Below are 23297 nucleotides of genomic sequence, written 5' to 3'. Positions count from 1 at the left end.
AATTTTCTACTTCATAATTGTTTCTATATTAATTAGTTTAATAATAATGCTTTTATATAATTATTCCTTAATTTCCAAATTTTGTTTTGATAATTTTTTCATCTTAATTTTGGTTTCTTAATTTTGGTTTGTAAATTTGACAAAGATATCCACATAAAATAGGTTTAAAAGTTAAAAAATTTAATTTAATTTGTAAAATTTTGATGGACTAACGAATCTATTTATAGATGGTAAACTATTTTGTCACTAGTTTAAATCAATATCATTCGATTAAGATTTGTGATCAAAATTACATTATTTTTAATTGGTGTGAACATGTTAAAATTTTGACTTAATAACTTTTTAACTTTTTTAATTTTCCAAATTTAATAAAATTAATATTTATTATTTATAAAGTTATATAATTCTTTTATATTTTTTTTCTGGTCATTTACATCAATTTATATATTTTATGTCTTTTTCATATATTTTACATTATATTCATTTGTCTTTTTTATTAGTTTCTTATTAAGAGACATTGATGTAATTTATTTATCATTATAATTATTATAATTTTTTTTTATTTTTATATGTTAATAATTAAATACAATAATAATTTTAATTTTAGTATTATAAATTATAACATTATATTTATTTAAAAATATTGTATCTATTATTTAATTATTTTTTTATTACAATCGGTTCAATTATGATAAATAATTCAATAAAAACGATTTTTGTTGGATAAAGATAAGTCTGATTTTAAAATATTAATTTAATCTAAAAGGTTAGAAAAAAAATATGATTTTATAACCACTAGAATTACATCTAGATCTTGTATACTAACATATATGATATTTATAACAATTTTGCCTAACAAGGACTTTCACTAAAAAGTTAGTTCTTTTATTACGTGAAATTAATTTTAAACTTTATAAAGTATGTGGTTTAATTTTTTAATGTATATATATCTATACAAAACATTCAATAAAAGAATTTTATATGACAAACTATAAAAAATAAAAATTTTACACCGATATTAAACATTCATCCAATATGTAGATTTGAATTTAAAATCTATCCATAATTAATATTTCAAATATTTATATAGATATCATAATTCGATTATTGAAAAATCGAATTTTCAACTTTGTTACTTTTATAATTTCTTTTTTAAATTTTTTTTTCATTTTCTTTTAAATAAAAATAATAATAATAATTTTCTTTTTTAACTTTCCAAAATAATAAAATTATATATTTAAAATATACTTATAATTAAAAAATTATTTTAAATATTTTTTTATAAAACCAATATTTATACATTTATATTTAATTAAAAAGATATTAAATATCATGTAAATTTTTGGAAATTATTGAACTTGTAAAGTAAATAAAAGAAATAACTAAAAAAACATTAAAAGTGAATTAATTTAATTTGGGGCTAGTCCCATCCTAACCCTATCACAGCCCACTTTATGTGGGGCTTTAGGGGTTGGGGCTTTTAAAAAGCCCCCTATTAAATAGGCTAGAAAATTGGGACTTGATTTTAGAAGGGATGAGGGTCAATCCATGGGTCATGGCATGGACTCAAATGACACCTCTATTTATAAGGAGAAAGAAGTGAAACAGATGTTATCATAAGCAAAAACTAAAAGTCTAGGTATATTAATTGTTATTATTTCATTCATTTTATTTCTTTTATTATTTCGAATGATTTATATTTTAATGTAAAATTAACTTTTATCATAGGAAAAGTATTTTCATTTTTTATATAAAACAGCACTTTAAATTATATTATCATTTATATTTGTTCGTTCGCTTTTAGTTTCTTTAAACATGTCTACAAGGTAAAATTGAAAATCATAAAATAAAAAGCACTTTAAGTATTTTTATTATGATTAAGAAAATCAATGAAAGTTATTTATTTATCTAAAAAATATTTATGCTAGTAAACTTATAAATAACTTCTTATAATTACTTATGTATTTACTTAGCTCAATAGATGTATTAAATAATGTAGTCCAACCATGTCTTATATGTCTTATCATTTTACAACCATCTAAAATACATCTATTGAAAGAAATATTCACATATTAACGGTGACTAATATCACCAATTTGATATTATTATTGTTATTTACTATAAAATGTCATGTTATTATTTTAATTATTATTCGTTTGAGATAACTTATTATAGTAATATTATTTGATACCACAGTACCAGATTTATAACATGGACTTAAGGCCCAAAAAAATTCTATAAATATATCTAGTATTTTTCAAGAAATACACACTCACATTCATACTTATTTTCTTTTACTCATAAATATTCAAACTTTCTTACTGATTTAATTGTTAGAGAGTCTTTTGTATTTGAATCTCTCATTTGCTTCCACCCTCAAGGAATAGACATAAGATTCCTTAGTCCACTCATATCCTACCACCTATTGTTAGGACTACACTCAAATCCCAATGAGAACAATTTATTTATAAAAATGAATATTTTAATAAATGTGAAAATATTTTTTATGACTTCTTTGATGGATATATGTAATTATTATTTTTAATTAATTCTAAATATTTAAATGACTTGATTAACATAATGATTATGTTTATATAATAACATCGTACTCTTATGACCATCATACTCTTATGACTCTTGAATGATTTAAAAAAGAGCCACCCTTATTTTTGCATTAATTATTTTTATAGATTTTTGTTCTTCTTATGTAGGCACAATGTTATTGTATGAGCACCAAATTTAATAAAACACATTGTTATACATGACTTTGTCATTCTTCAATTTCCAAAACATTATGTATAGTGTGAATTTGCTAGCCTGAGCAATTAGTATGTGGTGCCGAACTTATCAACACCATCTTTATGTCGATTGATAAATGTCACAAGTTAGCACTCGAGCTTTAAAAAGCATTAACATAGATTAGCTGACTAATCATGTATAAGTATGATTGAGCTGTAACACCCCAGTTCAGGAAATATCCTTCTAGAAAGAAGATCTAGTATGGAGAATGTTGGGCAACACCTACAAAACTATAGGCAAGCTCGCCCCAATTAAGAGGGACCCTAAGTTCTTTCTTACCTAATCTCTATTCCAAGTCCTTTACTCCCAACCCACGTTCTTCCTTAGTTCTTCATATACCCTCCCATCTAACCCATGCAATCTTCCTACCTTCGTGACCCTATCCCATTGGAACTTCCTATGTAATTTCCTAATAATTTTCCACATACAAACATGCATTTTGGAGATAGATAAGTAATACAAGGGAATGGTAGAAATAAAGGTTAAGTGTCTTCCTTTCCATTTAGACAACCTCTTTCTTATATTTATTATCATATCATTCCAACAACTTTCTTTCTATGATTTTCCCCTACCTTTATGCTCAGGTATAAAAAAAGGTATATTCACAATCTTACAATTCAACATTATAGAAAATTTTTCAATCCTTTTATTTTGCATACTAATACTTCCTAGCTTAGTCTTACAAAAATTGGCTTTTACTCTAGAAGCTAATTCAAAACATTTAAGAATATTATTCATTACCATTATGTTTTGTGTTTCAGGTGAGCAAACAAATGTTGTATTGTTCGCATTTATTGAGGGTATTTTTTGAAATTGGAGGCAAGAAGAAAGCTTTGGAGGTGTAAGGAGAAGCACTTATGTAGAGCATGCAACAGTGGGAAAATAGGTTGAACAATGGTCAGTGTGGGTCAAGGATTGAATCTTTTGTCAATGACTCACAACGACTATATAAAAATTGGGCTCAGGAGTGGACACAACTTAAGCTCATGACTTAGCAGAATGATTAAATGGGCCTAATCATAAAAGTCCATTTTAATTTTAACCTTATATGAAATTGTTCAAGAGCCTGAATATCGTGAGAGATAACTCTTAGTGCAGCATAAGGGAGATAAATCTAAGCCACAAGAATGAAAACAAAATGGAAGAAGAGGATCCATCTTATCAAAAGGTGCAAACGAAACCAGAGTTGACAAGGGTAGAACACGACAATATCGAAGACTTGGAAGAATATAGAAAAATTGGAAGCTCTCGCAAGAGTAATGCAAATTAGATCCAAGAAGAAGATGTTATACACGATAAGATGAAACTCATAAAGAAGACGCCAATCAAACTGGAGACCATGCTCTAGTGGTGGAATCTAATGGTTGATGAAACAAGTCGTGGGAGGAAAAGATAATTATCAGATATTAATGTGTTATCCTTCTCAAGTGAACCTCACAAAGAAAAAAAAGTCAATATTAACTAAATACAAAGATAAAGACAACTCTAACTCGTCTTCTAGAATACGAAATTTATTTCTAATCGATTAGTTATTATAAAAATTATACAAAAAGATTAATAAAATAAAATAAAATTAATAAGAAGAAAAAGATAAATAAAATAAGTTAAAAATTAATTAACAAAAGTAAATGAAAATAAAAAATAAAATTAAAAAAAGATTAAAAAAAATTGTTGATTTTATTACCCATTCAAAATAGGATTCATCATTTATTATTTAAAAATTATTGTTTAATTAATTATCGTCTTATATATTTCAAATTAATCAATGTATATTTTCAATTAATTTGTTGTTGTTATCACTATTAACCAAAATACATTCTCAATTAAAAGTCAAAACTTTGTAGATTAGTTATAATAAATTTAACTAAAGTACATTCTAAATTAAATATTATTATGTCTAATCATATTTATTCTTTTATCTCTTATATAAAATAAAAAGCTAATTAACCAAAGTATATTTTGGATTAATTCTTATTAAAGTTTGGGTTAAATATGTTTTTGGTCCCTTAACTTTCAGCGAAAATTGGAATTAGTCTCTCTTCAAAACTTTGGCCTAATTTAGTCCCCAAACTTTCGAAATGTGTGAATTTAGTCCTTTTAACTAAATTTTGTTAGGTTTATTTGATGTTTCAAGTGCGTTTCTTGATAGCATTTGAGTTGTTTACACCATTTGACACATTTTTGCTTCAATGTTCACTAAGAAATGCGTTTGAAACATCAAATAAAATTAACATAATTTGATTAAAAGGACTAAATTCACACATTTCTAAAATTTGGGGACTAAATTAGTCCAAAGTTTTGAAGAGGGACTAATTCCAATTTTCGCTGAAAGTTAAGGGACCAAAAACATATTTAACCCTTAAAGTTTTTACATTTAATCAAAGTACATTATCAATTATTCACAAAAACTGAATCACATGAAAGTTTCTAAATTTAATTAAAGCAGATTTTCAATTAAAACTAAAAACCATTAGATTTATATGATTGATATGTTATGTAAATTTAATATCGTGTTAACTTTGTTACAATGTAAAAATCATTACTTTTACTTGATTAATCTGCAAAAAAACATGTATTAAAATAAACCACAACAATAATCAAAAGAATAAACCATTTATTACATTTTAACATCGAAATTAATTAATAACTTATAATAATCAATCCCAAAAACTTAGAACTCCATTAAATACATAAATAGAAAAAAAATGTATAGAGCATGAAAGGTGAGAGATGACGAAATTAGGTTCTCCAAAAGGTTCCTAATCTTCCTTACCGTGTTTCCCTATGCCTCTTCATATATAAATTGGATTGAGTTTTGTTTTGGGTTTTTCCTCTTGTTATAGTTTTTTTTTCTGATAATGTAATATTCTCTCATTATATTCTAAATAATCCAATATCTTCAAGATATATTTGATTGTTGTGAAAATTTAAGAATATTTAAAATTTTTTGACAAATATTATCTTTTGATATTTACTAATATATTTAAATAAGGTAATTATTTAAAAATATCAAATAAAATATTTAAAGATATATTTTTCACCAAATGCCTTTTAGCATAAACATTTATTAATTATTGAAGCCATTATAGAAAAAATCATCAACGTCCAATTTTTGTTTTCGTTCATTTTTTTCCTAGCTTAGTCAAATTTTTTAATTCTTTTATGTTTTATTTTGCCTCTTCATGTCATGCTTTGCTTGGATTTTTATGGTTTTAATTATTTTTTGTTTTTGGATTGATCTTTAATGGATCATTAAACTTTAATAATTTATTTTCACATTTTTATGGGCTCAATTTAACTGTAATTACACTAATCCATCTCAAACTATTTAAAGAATAAATATACAATTAAACAATTATTTTTAACATGTTTTTATATTTCATGTTTAATAAATTTAATTATAACAAATCTAATTAAAAACCAATTAAAAATCTAATATTAAAAATTAAATAAGAATATAAAGGTTTAGCTATTCATTCCCCTGATAACCCTGTCTCTGTTATTGACATAAATAGTTGTAATAGGCTATTCTGATTAGAAATAATTCAATAGAAGCTCTCCAATTATGGAACATAGGAAAAGTCCTAGGGTTTACATACACAAGAGAGGATGCAGACATAATAAAAGGATAAAACTTATTCGCTTGACATATTCAACAAAAGACTAATATTTTTATAACTACTATTATCAATTGTTAAAAATATTTTTTGTTTAAAAAATATTAAATTACGAAATCACAAGTAAGTATGAATGAAATTTCATCGCTATACTTTTGAAAATTATTATATTTTTCTTGTAACCCTAAGTAGATAGTTAGAGAAAAAAATAATATAAGTACAAAGTTTGATTATATGTAACCTACTAAGATTAATAATATGTAAGGGTAGGGAACTTTGAAAGTTTTTTTATCAACAAGAAACAAACATATTATTAATGGCATGATTCATCTCTATGAAAACCAATTATATTTAAGAAAAATGTTTTTTTAATAATTTTTTTGACAATTTTTTATAACATTTATGTGGTAGTTCGGTCTATTTCTTGTTAACGTAATCTTAAATAAAAAACTAGGGTTACCAAAAACGTTGCATTGAATTCCATGGAATAAGTTATAATAAAAAATATTTTGAGAATAGCAAGTAATTAATTTATTATTTACCAGTAAATGTGATAAATATTAAAAAGATATTATCAAATATCGGTACTCGGAGAACCGTTTAAATCTACTATAATCCCAACAGATAAGAAAAGAGTAAATTACCATTGAGTCCCCGTCTCGAGCATAGGATTAGAGATGGGCCAATCCGTGGAAGAAGGTTGTTTTTTTTAATTGAATTTAAAATTCGAAACGATACACTCTGACGTTTAACAGCAGTGTTAAAGATTTGTGGTTATTTTTTAATTGAATTTAAAATTAAATAATAGACTACGAAGAGCACTGTTACGGATATGTGCGTTTTGAAATTAGGTAGAAAAGAAGGAATGGAAAGGACGGAGAGAGGAAGAATTAAAATGGAAAAAAGAAATTGATATAGTAATAATAAGTCGTATGGAATAAAAAATATTAAAAAAAGTTATCCACAAAAGCACTTAGTTGTCAGATGAGTCATCGCGAAAGTTGCAATGTCTCAAACCTAATCCAGTGAGACGCGGACACCCCACAGCTGTAACCCTATTCTCCGCACGTGTCACGCCAGAAGCCCTAAACCCAATCCAACTCACTCCTCCTCTCTGGTTGGTTTCAGTTTCAATCTAAATTTCAATTTTCAATTTTCAATTTATGTTTTCACATTCCAATTAGTGTCCGCTGGTAGAACCCACGTGCCCACTCCACACCTTCCTCCTTTTCTCTCTCGAGTTTCCAACGCAACAACAGCCACAGGAGTTGTTGAAAATAACAAACATTTACTGTTGTTACCCTTCTACCTTCTCAGACGCACGCCACAACAAACACCTTCTCAGACACAACACAACACTAACAAACGTTTGCAACACCTCGGTTTCGGTTTTCCCATAATACAACTGTAACTACATCAAACCAAAAGCCTAGTGTGAAATTATTGACTTCAAATTTCAAATCCACTTTGTCCCATCCCACCTGGACTTCCACCTCATCGCTCCTCTCAACGCCATGAAAATAGGTCAGGTTCTTTCTCTTCTCTCTAGCCCTTTCTCTAATTTATTATCAATACCAATTGCTCCAAGATCCGTGCTCAAACTTTCTGCTTTTCTTAACTAGTATTCTTCTGTTTATGTGTCCCACAGTCTTTGCCTTTTTACCGGGTTTGGTTTTTCCATTACACAATGCTCTCTTTCTTTATTTTCTTTTTTGTTATTGTTATTTCGGGTTGCTTTGCCGTGTGACCTTTCATAGAATTCCAATTTTCTGTTACGTCTTTTCCTGCTTGTTTCTTGATTCTCATACTTTGTTTCTTTATTTTGTTTTTTCCTTAGTTCTTTAAATATCCTGACGAACCTGAATTGTTTTTGTTTGATGTTATTGCTAGCTAAGGAAAGTAATTTTTGGTGTGTCCGTGTCTGTGGCATTCTCTTAAACAGCAACACGATTCCTGAAAGGAGTTGCTTGGTGCTAATGCTTATGCTTGCTTAGATTTTCAACCAAATCTCTGATTTCAGAAAGATTTAATTTGATATATGGGGTTAAGTTTTGGTTTGGTTTGCGGATCTAGAAAAGAGAGGGAATTATCATGTAGTGTAAAAATATAGCACCATCTCATGAATTAGAGGGAGGGCAGAAAGGGAAATTTTACCTTTGTTTGATTAGGTTTAGTGAAGATAAAAAAAGGACTTGCAAAATAAATAAATTGTATAGTTGAGAAGGATATTTCATGTTTTTTTGTGTTGAGCTGTATTGCTTCCATTTCATCTCTTGTTTGAAAGTAATAGATTGGTCCAGAAAACTAAGGGCATTGTCAAAGCAGATAGATGGAAAATATAGTATAATAAAATTCCCTTTTTAATCTGTGGCATCTGACAAAGTACTCAAGAATTGCAATTGCATATATTTGATTTGAATGAACCTCTTTAAATGACCTAAAACGCAATTGATACACTAAATGACCTAAAACACAATCGTCACTTTGGTAAACCTGACATAATACTCAATAGCATGCAATAGCATAGAAGTGGAGAGGCCTTGAACTGATCTGAGATTCAAGTATCGGCGATTGAAGCTGCACTAGTGGCCAAAACAGTGACTTTTTGTGTGCTATAGAGGGGCTTCCATGATATATAGCCTTCAAATTCCCATTTTGACCCCTTGAATAGTGTTGCGCTTTAGAATTGGTTTTTTTTTTTTTTCATGTGCCGCGTTAGTTTTTCTTCCTTTATATATATCAGTTCATATTGTAACAGTTTTTATGTAATTTGTTATGTTCTTTTTCTAAATTTAACTGTTATCTTTCATTACTATGTTGTTATTGCTTGTAGATTGGTGGTGGTTTTGAGTGTAAACTGACAGTGGGACTTGATATGTGTGACACATACCATTTATAGTTTGTATTATAACATTAAAAATAAAGGTCATCACACATCCTGCTATAGAATTTTCAAAGTTGGCTGCATCATTGTCTGAGATTGATTACCAGGATTCTAAATTCACATAACTGAAATTGCACTTATGAATATACAAACACACATCAATTTTTGCATGACATAATTATGTTATCCTTGTGTCTCTACTGCTTTATGCTTCATTCAAGGTTTGTTTTTTAGTATTTATTCATTGTACTAATTTTCTGATAGTTAATGGTTACAAGAGCATTAGTTTATCCAAGTTATAAATGGCTGGTTGGGGTTTGACTACAGGAGAGAATTGGTGAATTGGTAGAGCCAAACTTCATTAATTGAAAAGTGGGAGTCTGGTTACCCCGTAATGACGATGTAAATTCCATTTGTAAAGGAAATGTGTAATTAAATATTTCTTTGGTGAATGAAGCACACGAAATAATATTTTAAACTCATTTACACTATAATTTTGCAGTAGATTTGATAGTTTCTGCTATTTAGTGTCAGTGGTTTTGCCATCTAATTTATATTTGTTGTATTCAGTGTGTGTTTTCTGACATAGGAATCTATTCAACTTGATCTTATGACCTCCACAGATATCAGCATTTGATCATAGGTCCTTTTTTATTTTTGTGGCTGAGAGGAACTGATTCCAAACTATTCTATATGGGGGCTGGGGAAGAGAGCACAACTAAACCTTCAAAGTCATCTTCATCAGTTCAGGTCTTTCCCCAACTCTCTTCCTGCTCTCTTTTTATTTTGCCTCTTCTTCCTCTTGTGTCTCCTTATCCTTATCTTCTCTGTTTACACTAGCAGGAGACACCAACAGTGCCTTCATATCCTGATTGGTCAAGCTCCATGCAGGTTGGAATATATGTTAAATAGGTTCATCAGCCTTTACTTATGCATGCTGAAGCACTTCAGCAGATAAATTACGTTGATATCTAATGCATTTGCTTTTCACTAGGCCTATTATTCTCCTGGAGCCACTCCACCCCCCTTTTTTGCCTCAACTGTTGCTTCACCAACTCCCCATCCCTTTTTATGGGGAAGCCAGGTAAATCTAGTAAATCATTTGGGATATATTCAATTATACTTTATGGAAGAGAATCTCATTTACAATTTTGTTATTTTTCCAGCATCCCTTGATGCCGCCATATGGGACTCCAGTTCCATATCCAGCTTTATATCCTCCTGGGAGTATCTATCCTCATCCAAGCATGGCAGTGGTAAACCACTTTTTCACACTCTAATCCCTGGAATGCCTCTATGCCTGATCAGAAAAGAATGAATTTTTATCTGTTTGTAGGCAACTATTTTCACTACTTTACTATAGATGGGCATTTTGATTCATAATCTATCTTTTTTTTGTTGGTTTTAATCATATTGCTAGACTCCGAGTGTTATCCAGCAAAGTACGGAGATTGAAGGGAAGGGAGCTGATGGAAAGGATCGAGACTCGTCGAAAAAATTGAAAGGAACTTCTGCAAATACAGGTTCCAAAGCAGGAGAGAGTGGAAAGGCAGGCTCAGGTTCAGGCAATGATGGCATGTCGCAAAGGTTTGGCAAACAACTGAATGAACTAATTAATTGAGATCTTTTCTACTTCTTTCTCTTCAATATACATTTTTAAAATGAATTTCTATTAAAAAAATATGAAACAGTGGTGAAAGTGGTTCGGAGGGTTCATCAAATGCCAGTGATGAGAATACTAACCAACAGGTAAATAACAGATTACCATTAGTAAATGTGCTTTCACTTGTTTTTGTAAATAATAACTGTGCTGAAATATAAACAAGCCCTGTTTTTCTTTTGCAATCACTTGGCTTTGTTATTTTGATGTTCACAGCAAAAGTCTGAATGGTGTAGTTAACACCCTGATTTTTCTCTAAACTGTTTTTGGCTTCTTTTTTCTGATGTTTCTCCACAGGAATCAGCTACAAACAAGAAGGGAAGCTTTGACTTGATGCTTGTCGATGGTATTCATCACCTCCATTCATGATTATCTTTTTTTCCTTCTCAATTGCTGAGATGAGTTATCGTTTCCATTAACTTTTCAGGAGCCAATGCCCAGAACAATTCTGCGGGTGCCATTTCTCAATCTTCTGTGCCTGGAAAGCCTGTTGTCTCAATGCCAGCTACTAATCTTAATATTGGAATGGACTTATGGAACCCCTCATCTGGTGGTGCAGAAGCTGCAAAAATGAGACATAATCAATCGGGTGCCCCAGGAGTTGTTGCCCTTGGTGAACAATGGATACAAGTATGAGTCGTACAGTTGTTTTGCTAATCATGTTTTGCTTTTAGTGGTGAACAAATAAACATTCCTTTACGTATAATAATTATTTGAAAAGCAATTTTTTGTTGATACTGTACATCATGTTCCTAGGTATGGTCACTCAATACTATGAGGATTTTGAAGGAAGGAAAAAAGTCCTTAAAGTTAATAGATTGTGTTGCCTAGATTATCTTTTGTTTGAACTTGATTAGTTGGTTTTAGGCTTAACAACACTTTTGAGTCCTTCTACTGTTGCCAAAATTTGATTTTGGTCATTTTTTATCATGTGTAAATTTGGCCACCTATTAATATAGTGCAATTCTGGTTCATCTAATTATTCAATATCCAATGTTTGTGTTGAAGTTGTACTCTCCTGGGCTACCATGTTAGCACTTTCATGCTGATGTGGTGGCACTCCTGCGTTGTTATGTCAACATCTCTATGAAATATTAGACATCAAGTTGGTAGATGGCCCAAAATTGTAAAATAGTATAGGGATCAATCAAATCTGTGCAAAAAAATTAGGAGGACCAAAGTAGAACCCCAACCCCAACACTACAGTGATAAAAAAGTGTAATTAACTATTGCTTTTATTAGTATAACTACTGTAAGAGTATATCCTCAAACAGAAAAGAAAAACTAAAGTAAGAGTATAATAGTAACATATTTTTAATATCTATGCTTGATTTTGGTAGGATGAACGTGAGCTGAAAAGACAGAAGAGGAAACAGTCGAACAGAGAGTCAGCTAGGAGGTCAAGGTTACGCAAGCAGGTAACTTTCGTCTAATATCTATTTCATGCACCTTTGTTACTGGGGAAGATTAGAAGTATTTTCAATTGCTTCATATTTTGAGGCTAGAAGCTATATTATTTGACTATGCAGGTTCTTTCATACTACCATTTTACAATTTAACAGAGAATAACAACGTGTTATGCATTTTTTTGTACTAACCAGGCTGAGTGCGAAGACTTACAAAAGAGGGTGGAGACACTGGGAAGTGAGAATCGAAAACTCAGAGAAGAGCTTCAGAGACTTTCTGAAGAATGCGAGAAGCTTACATCTGAAAATAATTCAATCAAGGTACCATTCTTCCTTCTCGAGTCCTTTACCTTTTGCAATTTATAGATTTGACATGTCTGAACTCACGACATCAAATTTATCTTTTGAACATAATTGCTTTAAACAGGAAGAGTTGGAACGGATGTGTGGGCCAGAAGCAGTTGCTGACCTTGGATGAACCATCGACACGTTCCTCGGTGTAGTGTTTGATGGTAACGACAAAATTTGATAGTTTCTTAATTAAGACGAATCTGCAGCTGGAATTTTCTTATGAATGGCCCGGTCTCTTAATTGAGAATAGGATATAATGTTTTTCCTTGTTATACTAATTTATATCATTAACCCTCAATTGTAATTGCCCCTATGATTTTACATGTCATTTGTTTGTAATATTTACCAACCAGTACCGTAGAATAGACAAATGTAGGCTACTTGAGCTCTTCTGTTCAGAACATAGTTTTGCAACTGGTGTTGAGAGTCTTGCTTCAACTTTTGAAATCTTCATTACTTCACTTTAGACTCATTTTTTGTTCGATACTATTCATGTTCTTGTGTTAAGCTGATTGAAGAATGTTATAACCCTAACGCACGTTATTATTACCTGCCAAAACTACATCCCTTCTCGCCGAAATTTTGCTTCCTGAGGGATTTTGATTTTCGTATTTTAGTTAAGAAGGCATCTTTGTCAAACATAATTCTTCTTACCTTCTAACTCAAGTCCTTGTGGTTGTTTCATTTGGTTTCCTCAAGATTTTCATGTAGGAATATTGTTTTGATCCATATGCTAACTCAAGATTAAGCTCAACAACAATGTCTGTTAGAATCTTTATGGATTTGTGTATTTCAGTATTTAACTCATGCCAAATAGTCTACATTAGCTGACCATAAAAAGTTAAATGGTCTGTTTATCAATCTCCGCCATAATGCTTCTTTCTCAGCTTCACTACTAATCTTTTATAACTTTTGTTTTATAAGCCATTTCAGCTTCATTGAAGTCAACATTATTATTGATAATATACTTCTTAATAAAATGTGAGCATAGACAATATAATCAAATATTCTCAAATTCATTTTATTAAAGGAAGGACCTAACTCAATTCCTCGAGGGTCTTCATATTTAGAGTAATTAAGGACATATGCTAATAAGGTCAATAATGATGATAATAACTTCGGTCCAAAACACCTTTAAAAATTTCAGTATTGAATAACACGTCTTATTCTTTCTAAAATAATCTTATTGAAAATTTTTATCAAGTCATTCTTTTGAGAATTTGTTATTGTATATTTTTTATTTCTAAAACTCCACAATCCCTAACCGTAGAGATTAAACATCTATGTCAAACTTAACAATACTTTAAATATAATGGAAATGTAGCGAGAGAAATTAATTTGTTCTTTAAGATTTTTCTCTGCTAAAGTATTCAACTTATCAAATTGTAAAGCATTATTAGATAAAACATAATTTTAAAACATTAAAACTGAGATAAAAGTTTAGTATAATCAAAATACAATATTTTTTATATTGTTCTATCTCTAATTATTATTGTTTACTATTCTAATAAGATTACTAACCATAAAATAGTTATACGTAACATATTTACCTAACCTTTATAGCATCTTAGTTGAGTATATTAGTATTTTTACCTGTGCAAAGCACAATTCTTTTTCTTAAAGTGGAATTTATTTTTATTATTAAAAATGTTTTTTATTACATAAAAAATATAAGATTGATGTGATATTTTTTGTATAATAATTGATTTGATTTAAAAAATTAATGAGTGCTTATTTAAATTCAAATGTATTGTAAATATTTTATTACAGCTTATCAATGTATAATTTATCGTATCATGTAAATATTTTATTACAATTTAATAAAAAAGTATCATATCTATGAATTAAATCATATAGAGAGAGAGAGAGAATATGCATTATATTATAAAAAAAATTGAATTAATATTATTGTAAGATAATATTTTAAATATAGTAATTTAAATTGTTGAGTAAAGTGAAACTATTTATGAAATTAATATTTCTTGTGTTGAATATTCATTCATGTAAGGAATATTCATTCATGTAAGGAGATATAGACCAAACCCAAAATACAAATAAAAAATAAAAACAAACAAACTGAACATAAAAGATAAAAACAAGGCAAAAGATAATATATCTAACACTCTCACTCAAGTTGACACGTCTAGTATCCTCTTAGGCAACGATTTAGAGCGTCGATGTTACTTTTTTTCCTCTCTCAGATTCGTCGTGCGTGATCACACGTCCTGTCTCCTCTCAAGCAGCTATTCAGAGCATCGATGTTGCTTTTTTTTCCTTTTTCAGGTGCCTTGATTGAAGAATCTTGAATTTTTAAGGTTTTTGTCTCATGTTCATCCATGACTTCTTTCATTGGGGTTTCTTCTAACTTTCCTTTTGTCACAATTGCGTTTAACCCATCCATATATGTTTTTTCCCATGGCAAAGATGAATTTTATTAGTTTATTTATAGTTGTGGTGACTCTTCAACAATGACCTCTTTATCCATTGGAAGTCAATAATGCATTTCTGAACGACGATTTGCAAAAAGAGATTTACATGGAGCAACCTCCCAGATTTGTTGCTCAGGGGAGTCTTTTGGGTTGATATTTCGTCTTCTATGTCATCTTCATAAGTCATTAAGAATTTGGTGTTACTCGAGTGCAAAAACAAATATTTTCATTAAGTTTATTGATTATATTAGTAGCAAGTTTGTGCATATAAATCGTATGTACCAAGCTTGCTTCTAATATAATCAATAGACTTAGTAAAAATATCTACTTTTGCACTCGAGTGACACCAAATTGTTAATGATTTGCAAAGATGACATAAAAGACGAAAAATCAACCCAGAGGACTCCTCTTGAGCAGCAAATCTGGAAGGTTGCTCCATATAAATATCTTCTTACAAATCGTCATTATGGAATGGATTGTTAACATTCAATGGATAAAGAGGTCATTGTTGAAGAGTCACCACAACTATAAATAAACTAACAAAAATCATCTTTGTCAAGGGAGAAAAAACATATATGAACGTGTCAAACGCAAAAGTGACAGAAGGGAGATCAGAAGAGTCAATAGCGAAAGAAGCCATGGATGAACATGATAGAGAAACCTTAAAAATCAAAGATTCTCCAATCAAGCCACCTAAAAAAAGGAAAAAGAGCAATTTCAATTCTCTAAATAACTACCTGAGAGGAGATGGGACGTGTGACTATGTACAACAAACCTGAAAGAGGAAAAAGAGCAATCTCGACACTCTAAATCACTGTCTAAGAGGAGACGAGACATGTCACACGCACGATGAAAAATGAAGTAGATCCATAGCTTCAAAAGGCGTTGAAAGTGCATAGGAACTCCGATGAAGGCGTCATTGGCGGCACGGTGGTCACCTAGACAAGACGATCAAAACCGTGTGATCATTGGTCGAAACCGGAACTCTGATAATGCCAGCGATTGATGATGACAATAGTCAATGGAGCCGCTGACAACGATAGGTGTAGTGGCAAAGGCAACAAAAAAAAATTTCCTCAAAAGAACCGAACTCTATATACTATATTGAATATAGCAAAAAATTATGTATGAGATTAGTCTCCCTTTTATTAAATATACACATAGGATCATCTATTTATAATAGAAAAAATATGAACTAAACCCAAAATACAAATAAGAAATAGTAACAAACTAAAGATAGATAAAGAAAAGATATGGATGATATATATAATATAAGTCAAATATAACTTTATAAATTAAATAAAAATGTTATACATTACATAAATCTATTTTTATATATTTTACATAAAAATAATATAAAATAACACTAAGAAATATAGCATTAAAATAATTTTAAAAAATGAAGTACAATAAGAAATAATTAAAATAAAATAAATTTGGATCATATATAATAATGATTACTAAAATTCGACACATATTATTAAAATTTAAATATTAAATAAAATTAATTCAGTAAAATAAATTATCATACATAATTATTAAGAAAAGGAATAATAAAATTAACAATACCTAATAGAATCAAATTATTGAAAAAAACAGTTAGACGCCTTTATAACACATTATTATAACGACGTGTCCAATACATAGCTCCAAGCACAAGCTCTTACATCGTATCTTGTTAATGGATAGTTTTTGTGCTTCCCACAGAAGACACAAACATATGTAGACTAAACCACAAATCAGATACTGTCCACTTGTTTTGGATTAAAAGAAAAGAAAAAGAACTTGGTACTTTTTCATTTTTGTTTCATTTATATATTCAGTTTAGAGAAGAGATGGAGGGATAAAAACATTATTAGGTAATTTAAGATATCGATAAGTATACTAACTCTATCGTTGATAAGCCGTAATTTTTTAGAAACAAGTTTAAACCTTACTAAATAAAAACTCTAATCCTTTAGATAATTTTATTAAAAATTCACATTAAATTTATATGTTTAAATTGATTAATTGATAAAGATTCTAAATTTATTACCCAATATTAAATACCAACAAACAAATCAATAACTATGCAATTAAAAACAAAAACATAACACCACAGAAATGAAAAAGAAGTATGTTAAATATCACAAATAAAAAAGAGTGAAGATACATTTGGTCCAATCCTAATATATAAGGGAGTTAGTTACTCCTAGACATTCTCATCATTAAAAAAAGGGATAGATGATGAGTGTGTCCAACCTGTGCTTTTGTCGTCTCTCCTATAGGCTAGTCCCAAATTCCCAAAAGATATTTAATTCTATGACGTATTCTATTTAATGATTTTCGTAACACACAAATCGTTGGGCGAATTGGAATTGTTGGACGACTTGACTTCTTTCCTTAGATGGCGTAGTCTTGCTTGCTAGGGAAAATGGACCGAACTAACTTAGCCTGTAAATTGCACTAAAATGAATTTTACTTGAATGATAATCCTTGGTTATTCTTCAATCTTCTTTAAGCCTTATTATGAACACTAATGTTTTAAAAGATAATTTATTATAAAATTGAAAATACTTTTATAAGAGTTGTTCTGTTTATTGTGTTTTTTTATATGAATAAGTTGTATTCATACACTAATGCAAAAAAAAAAACTTATGATATCAATTGCACCACGTTGACCCAAAATTCAACGTTAAGAATATGTCGCAACATTTTTTAAATATTTCATCCAAATTGACATAAGATCCTTCACAACAGACAACAATTAACAATTTGACGTTCATCCCAAGTCCAATAAGCGTTAAATAATGTCGGACTACCTCAGGTCTAACTTCATTTAACCTTTGTTGGCCTTAGGGTCGAAGTCAAGTTAGTAATTAACGTCTGTTGTGAGGGATCCAATCTTAATTTGACTTTTAAAATTTCAAAGTGCTCTCACTTTTCTCTTGTTTGCGAAAATTGCAACAACAACATAAACTTGCAGAAGCAAGTTCTTCAATCATTTCACTTCATATTATTGTAGTGATGCTCGTTTTGGCTCAAACTTTCATTTTCTGTTATTGTATTTTACATTAAGGTTGGTGTTTCATTTCACATTTTCTGTTATTTATCACAAATTCAGAATTCTAAAGATTTGGTGATGAAAAACTTCAAATGGTCATAACTTTTGTTACAGACCTCGGATTGAAATACTTCAAAACTAAAAGTTATTGAAAATGGCATGATGAATGCACGGACCAATATTAAAAGGAGATTGAGTTTCTGGAATTTTCAAAAATCAATCATTTAAGGGATAATTTTATTTTCTTAGCAACTTTTTACTCACTTTTTTTATATTGTATACTTTTATTTTAAATACCCACATTATTTATAAAATTCTAAAAATTTTATTGATGTATTCTTGTATTATATTGACTATTTTTTTAAAAAAAACCTCACTTGATGTTTGTTATTTCTACAACATACATTAACAAACATAAATGTATAAATATAACATATGTAAGTTGACGTAGGTTTAAAAATCACATACATCAATTTACCAACCTCCGTTACAATATTAGACCTTCAACAAACATCAAAATCTAAAATAACATATTAAAAATCCTTTTTTGTTAGTAATAGATAAAAGAGAATAAATAATATTAAGTAATAAAAAATCTTGTTAAAATAAAATAAATGTAATAACGTTCAAAAAGTTCGCTAATAAACACATTTATAAAATTAACAATACATAAAAGTATCAATAGGACTAATTTTTTTAAAGTATACTAATATTTTTAACAACTGGAAAGTGAAATTATTTGTTAAGGTACTTTCACTTACAAGATCAAGACCTTGAGATTGAGATCGTGACCTCAAGACCCCGTAAACGATAATGAATTAAAGACTTTTATATTATAAGATTAATTAAAAAGATAATGATACTTTCACAATATTTTTTTGACAACATTTTAATACTATCTACATGTCATTATGTGATTGGTCTATATTGATGTTTATGATTATTATTATTGATTGTGGAATAATTTTGAACCAATCACATGATAACACGTAGATGTTATTAAAATGTTGTCAAATTATCATTATCCTAATTAAAAAAACACATAATTTTATAAACATTATCTCAGCATGTGAGAACATTGTGATTTACAATTAAAGTACAATATGAAGAAAAAAAATCATTTACCCTGTCAATGTACCAAAGAAAAAAATCAAATTATTTGTAACACAGATGCATCTACTAAGAAAAACATGATTGGCTAATAATGTCACAATGCATATCTTAGTTTAGCAAGTTAATCCGATAACATTAATGGTTGCACTAGTTATATAAAAATGGAAATGATCGTGGTTGTGTATAGTCCTTGTGATTTCTCATTTTTGTAGTTATCTACAATTAGAATTTATTTTGTGTCAAATGGAAAGACACCTATATATCGATCACTGAATCTTAGTTAGGAAGATACCTGCCATTGTATATTAACGTAATCAATTCCACTAAAAACAATATAAGCTAAATTAGCCATTTACAATCATACCACATATGAGGAGACGTTTGAACCCAAATTTTCAACTATATTATTATTACTATATCAATAAAATTATAATAACATTCATAACAAAAATATTAATAATATTATCGACTAAAATATCTCCATCTTCTTCTCAATTCCAACTACGTAATGCTCCATCATCATTAGACTATGATAATGTCATTTATCAATTCAACCATTCATTTATCATCCATACCTATATGTCACTCTTTATTGTCCACCAATGCCATAATTTGAGAAATATGGTCGAGTATGTCAACCATTTAAGTCGGTGACTTCTTTGAGGCATTTCAATTTACTTACGTGTGAGCTTAAAGTTTCATAATATATAAGATTGTACTTCATCAATATGTTCTGAAATTTTAAGTAAAAGTGGTGTTTCACTTTTATGCCCATAGTCCTTACTCGGCTCAATCACGTAGATATTTTTTTTTTTGTTTTTTTTTTTATTTAGTTCTTCTTGATCTTAACACTACACATGTCAAGAAAAAGCTTTGGATTTGATTTTTGACTAGAGGAAAGAGTAATGAATCAATAATTATTTTTTTATATAAATAAACGGAAACTGAAATTCTATATTAAACTCTTTTTCAATAAATTGTTTTGTTTGGTTAAATTTATGGGTATTTTACTATCTCGATTCCTAATATTTAATGACTAAAAGAACTGATGTTGACAAGACTAAAATAAAATGAAGACTTTAGTGTACGTGAGTTTAAGGCTAATTATAACATGATGGTTTTCTTCTTCTTTGTGACTAAGATGATTTAGGGTGTGTTTGTTTTTTAAGTTGGATTTGGAAAAGTGGATTTAAGGGGAAAAAGAGATGAGAGTGAGATTGTTTGGATTAAGAGAAAAAATAGTGAGAAATAAAAAGATTTGAAATGAATGATGGAATTTTTTTTAATAGAACTAAATAATATATATGATTAAAGAAAGGAAACTTAAAAATTAAAGAGTGCAAACAAAATAAGAGTTTAATAAACATCACTAATGCCTGAGTGTAATAAAAAGAGTTGTTTTTTTGCGAAAGCATTTGTTACATAACGGTTAATAGAGAATTATCTTGATAATGGAAAGAATATATTTATATAGTAACAGTTATATATAAATATTCTGTTTATATTCTATAGTAAGGATTGGAATTTTTAGTAAGCATGATGAGATGTCAACATGTTACATCTTCAAATATTTATGGAACTATATTTCTTTTTATAGAGAAACTTTGATAAAGAAAAAAACAATTAACCTCCTTAAACCGTTGTGCTATAAGAGTAGTGGTAATAATAATAGAAAATAACACTTTTTCTAAGTTTCTTTTCATTCTAATTTGAAAATGAGAGACACTGATTAATAGGGTCCATTTCAATTTTAACTATTCAATAAAAAAAAGCCTATAATAAAGAGTGAGCATGAAACAAATATGGCTAAGTTCCTAGCGCCATGTTGCTATTTTTCTCTATCTCTTAAAGCAATGTGTGGGTCCCACTCGAGAGTTGTCCTGAAGAAACATGGCAACAACAGGGATTAATAATGGAGGAAGACAAGGGATTACAATGGTTTAAAGAAAATACACATTAGAGTGTCCACAACAATATTAGAGAATAATTAGTGGCAATGCAATTATTCAATTGTATTTTTTTTTTAATTTTACACTCATGCAAATATGTTTTCTTGGCTGTTGTTGCAACCATATTTGAATCGTTATTCCATCTTCTTTTATTTCCACATTTTTTATTGGATCGGGCATTCAAATAATCCTTAAGACGCGTCTCTAGAATATTTGTAATTAAGGGTCAAAAGCTTCAAATAGTTATAATTGTATGTAAATTATATTGAATAACGAAAACAACGATGATTGAAACTTACTTACAATATTCAATATTCATATGTTGGTAAAAAAAACATTGATATTGTCATATTTAAATACTTTTTTTCTAAGCTACTTATGTGTTGTACTTAGAAATTGTTGGTGTATGTGTTTAAGATACTCATATTTGAAGGTAAATACAGAAAGAATATAATTTTTAGGAATACAAAGGCTGATGTTTTTTTCTTCTACTCAACTAAAGATCTGGCTGTGCTAGAAAGGTAGTTTGCAGGTTAGGAAATATTGATAGATCACATGAAATTGTGGAACGAAACAAAGAACAATACTGTTGCTCAGTAAATCTTGGGACGATAAAAGATCATTTACACTGAATACACTGATAAAGTTTTTACTCTTTTTCTGTCATTTTGTGAGATTGAAACTATGACAAGTCTATAAAGTGCAATTACATTTTGAAAACATATAAAAAGTAAGATTGTCTGCCTTTATAATATTATTGTGTGTGCATTTAAAGATTAATAAATACAGAAATGAACTTTGCAGCATTAATGGATGAGTGCAACTAATAGTTGTTAGTTTTGCCTGGCTCAGCTCAAGTAATTTGTAGTCATTTAAGTAAGCATTGCTTAGAAAAGAAAGTGTTTCAAATTTTCTTAATTTAAAGATTAGTCTCCTAAAAATAAGAGATAAGGATAACAAAAATATCCGCATCCACGTATATCTGCGGATAAAATTTACGACAAATAGTTGGTATTAATGAATATTTATTATTCGCGAATGCAGTTAGCGGGTATTTTAATATTTTTTTATAAACGAGTCGGAAACTGGTATTATACTATATGTACATGTAGATATTCGTTTTCCTAAAAAAATAAAAATAAAATTTAATTATATTTTATTAAGTTAAATTTAATTAAAATTAAAATTAATTTATATTTTATAAAATTAAATTTTAATTTATATTTATATTTAATTTAATTTATATTATGTTTTATATATTTTTTATGATTTTATTTAAATTTTATTTTAATAATTTATAAAATATGTTTTTTAAATATTTGTGACGGCAAATATATCATCCGTGGAGTTTAATCGCAAATATTTTTTAAATAAGTAGCAAACGGATAATAAGTAAATTCATTTTTTCGAATCAAATTAAGAATAGACATTATTCATACCACTTGTTTTTATCCAATAATATATAAAAGAAATAGAATAAAAGAAATAGAGTATGTAACAATATGATTTTGGGATTAAACTTAAATTAGATTGATCACTTGCTTCTTACTCAAGAAAATACGGCATTTAAGACGCATCTTTGTCCAAATGTTGAAAACCTACTTTAACCACCCTTTAACTCAACAAAAAGTTTAAAAAAGGTACAATAGTTGACAAAAGTTTATTGGATGGAAAAGAGAGAAATCTCAAAAGCACAAGGACCATAAGGTACGATTAGTGTATGTTTTGTTAATTTAACATGATCAAAAGTCGTCACTAGTATAAATGGAAAATAATTAAATTAAAATATAACTTTTTTAATTTTATTTTGCCGGTAGAAAGTTGAATTTAAACTAATATCTCATAAATAATAGATTAAATTATTTTTTACAAATCAAATGCTACATAAATACTATTTGATCTATCCGATAAATTATTATACTTATATTTCACTATAAGTTATTTAAAGTAAAAGAAGAATAATAGATTCATACACTTTAAATTCCACGTCGATTAAGAATAAGGTTAATTTATAATATATAAATAGATAGTAAATTTTATTTTATA

The 23297-nt window shown here is 28.6% G+C and overlaps 1 protein-coding gene across 2 annotated transcripts; it reads left to right on the top strand.

Moving 5' to 3' along the window:
• Positions 1-7592: 7592 nt before the first annotated feature.
• LOC124827395 (G-box-binding factor 1) lies at positions 7593-13183 on the top strand. 2 transcript variants are annotated; one of them, XM_088104625.1, is made up of 12 exons: positions 7593-7940; positions 9871-10050; positions 10144-10191; positions 10295-10384; positions 10467-10556; positions 10721-10887; positions 10992-11049; positions 11258-11306; positions 11388-11590; positions 12301-12378; positions 12562-12687; positions 12794-13183. In XM_088104625.1, exons 2-12 carry the CDS (start codon positions 9994-9996, stop codon positions 12842-12844), a joined length of 1017 nt encoding a protein of 338 aa, XP_087960751.1. In that variant the 5' UTR covers positions 7593-7940; positions 9871-9993; the 3' UTR covers positions 12845-13183. The 2 variants fall into 2 exon arrangements, with proteins under 2 accessions (XP_087960751.1, XP_047156399.1); XM_047300443.2 differs by having other exon boundaries at positions 7594-7940; positions 9924-10050.
• Positions 13184-23297: the final 10114 nt, after the last annotated feature.

This window comes from Vigna umbellata, chromosome 1, assembly GCF_029865625.1.
Source record: "Vigna umbellata cultivar VRB3 chromosome 1, Vumbellata_1.0, whole genome shotgun sequence".
Taxonomy (NCBI): Eukaryota; Viridiplantae; Streptophyta; class Magnoliopsida; order Fabales; family Fabaceae; genus Vigna; species Vigna umbellata.
The sequence above is the reverse complement of the archived record's forward strand: the minus strand, read 5'-3'. Positions and strand labels throughout refer to the sequence as shown.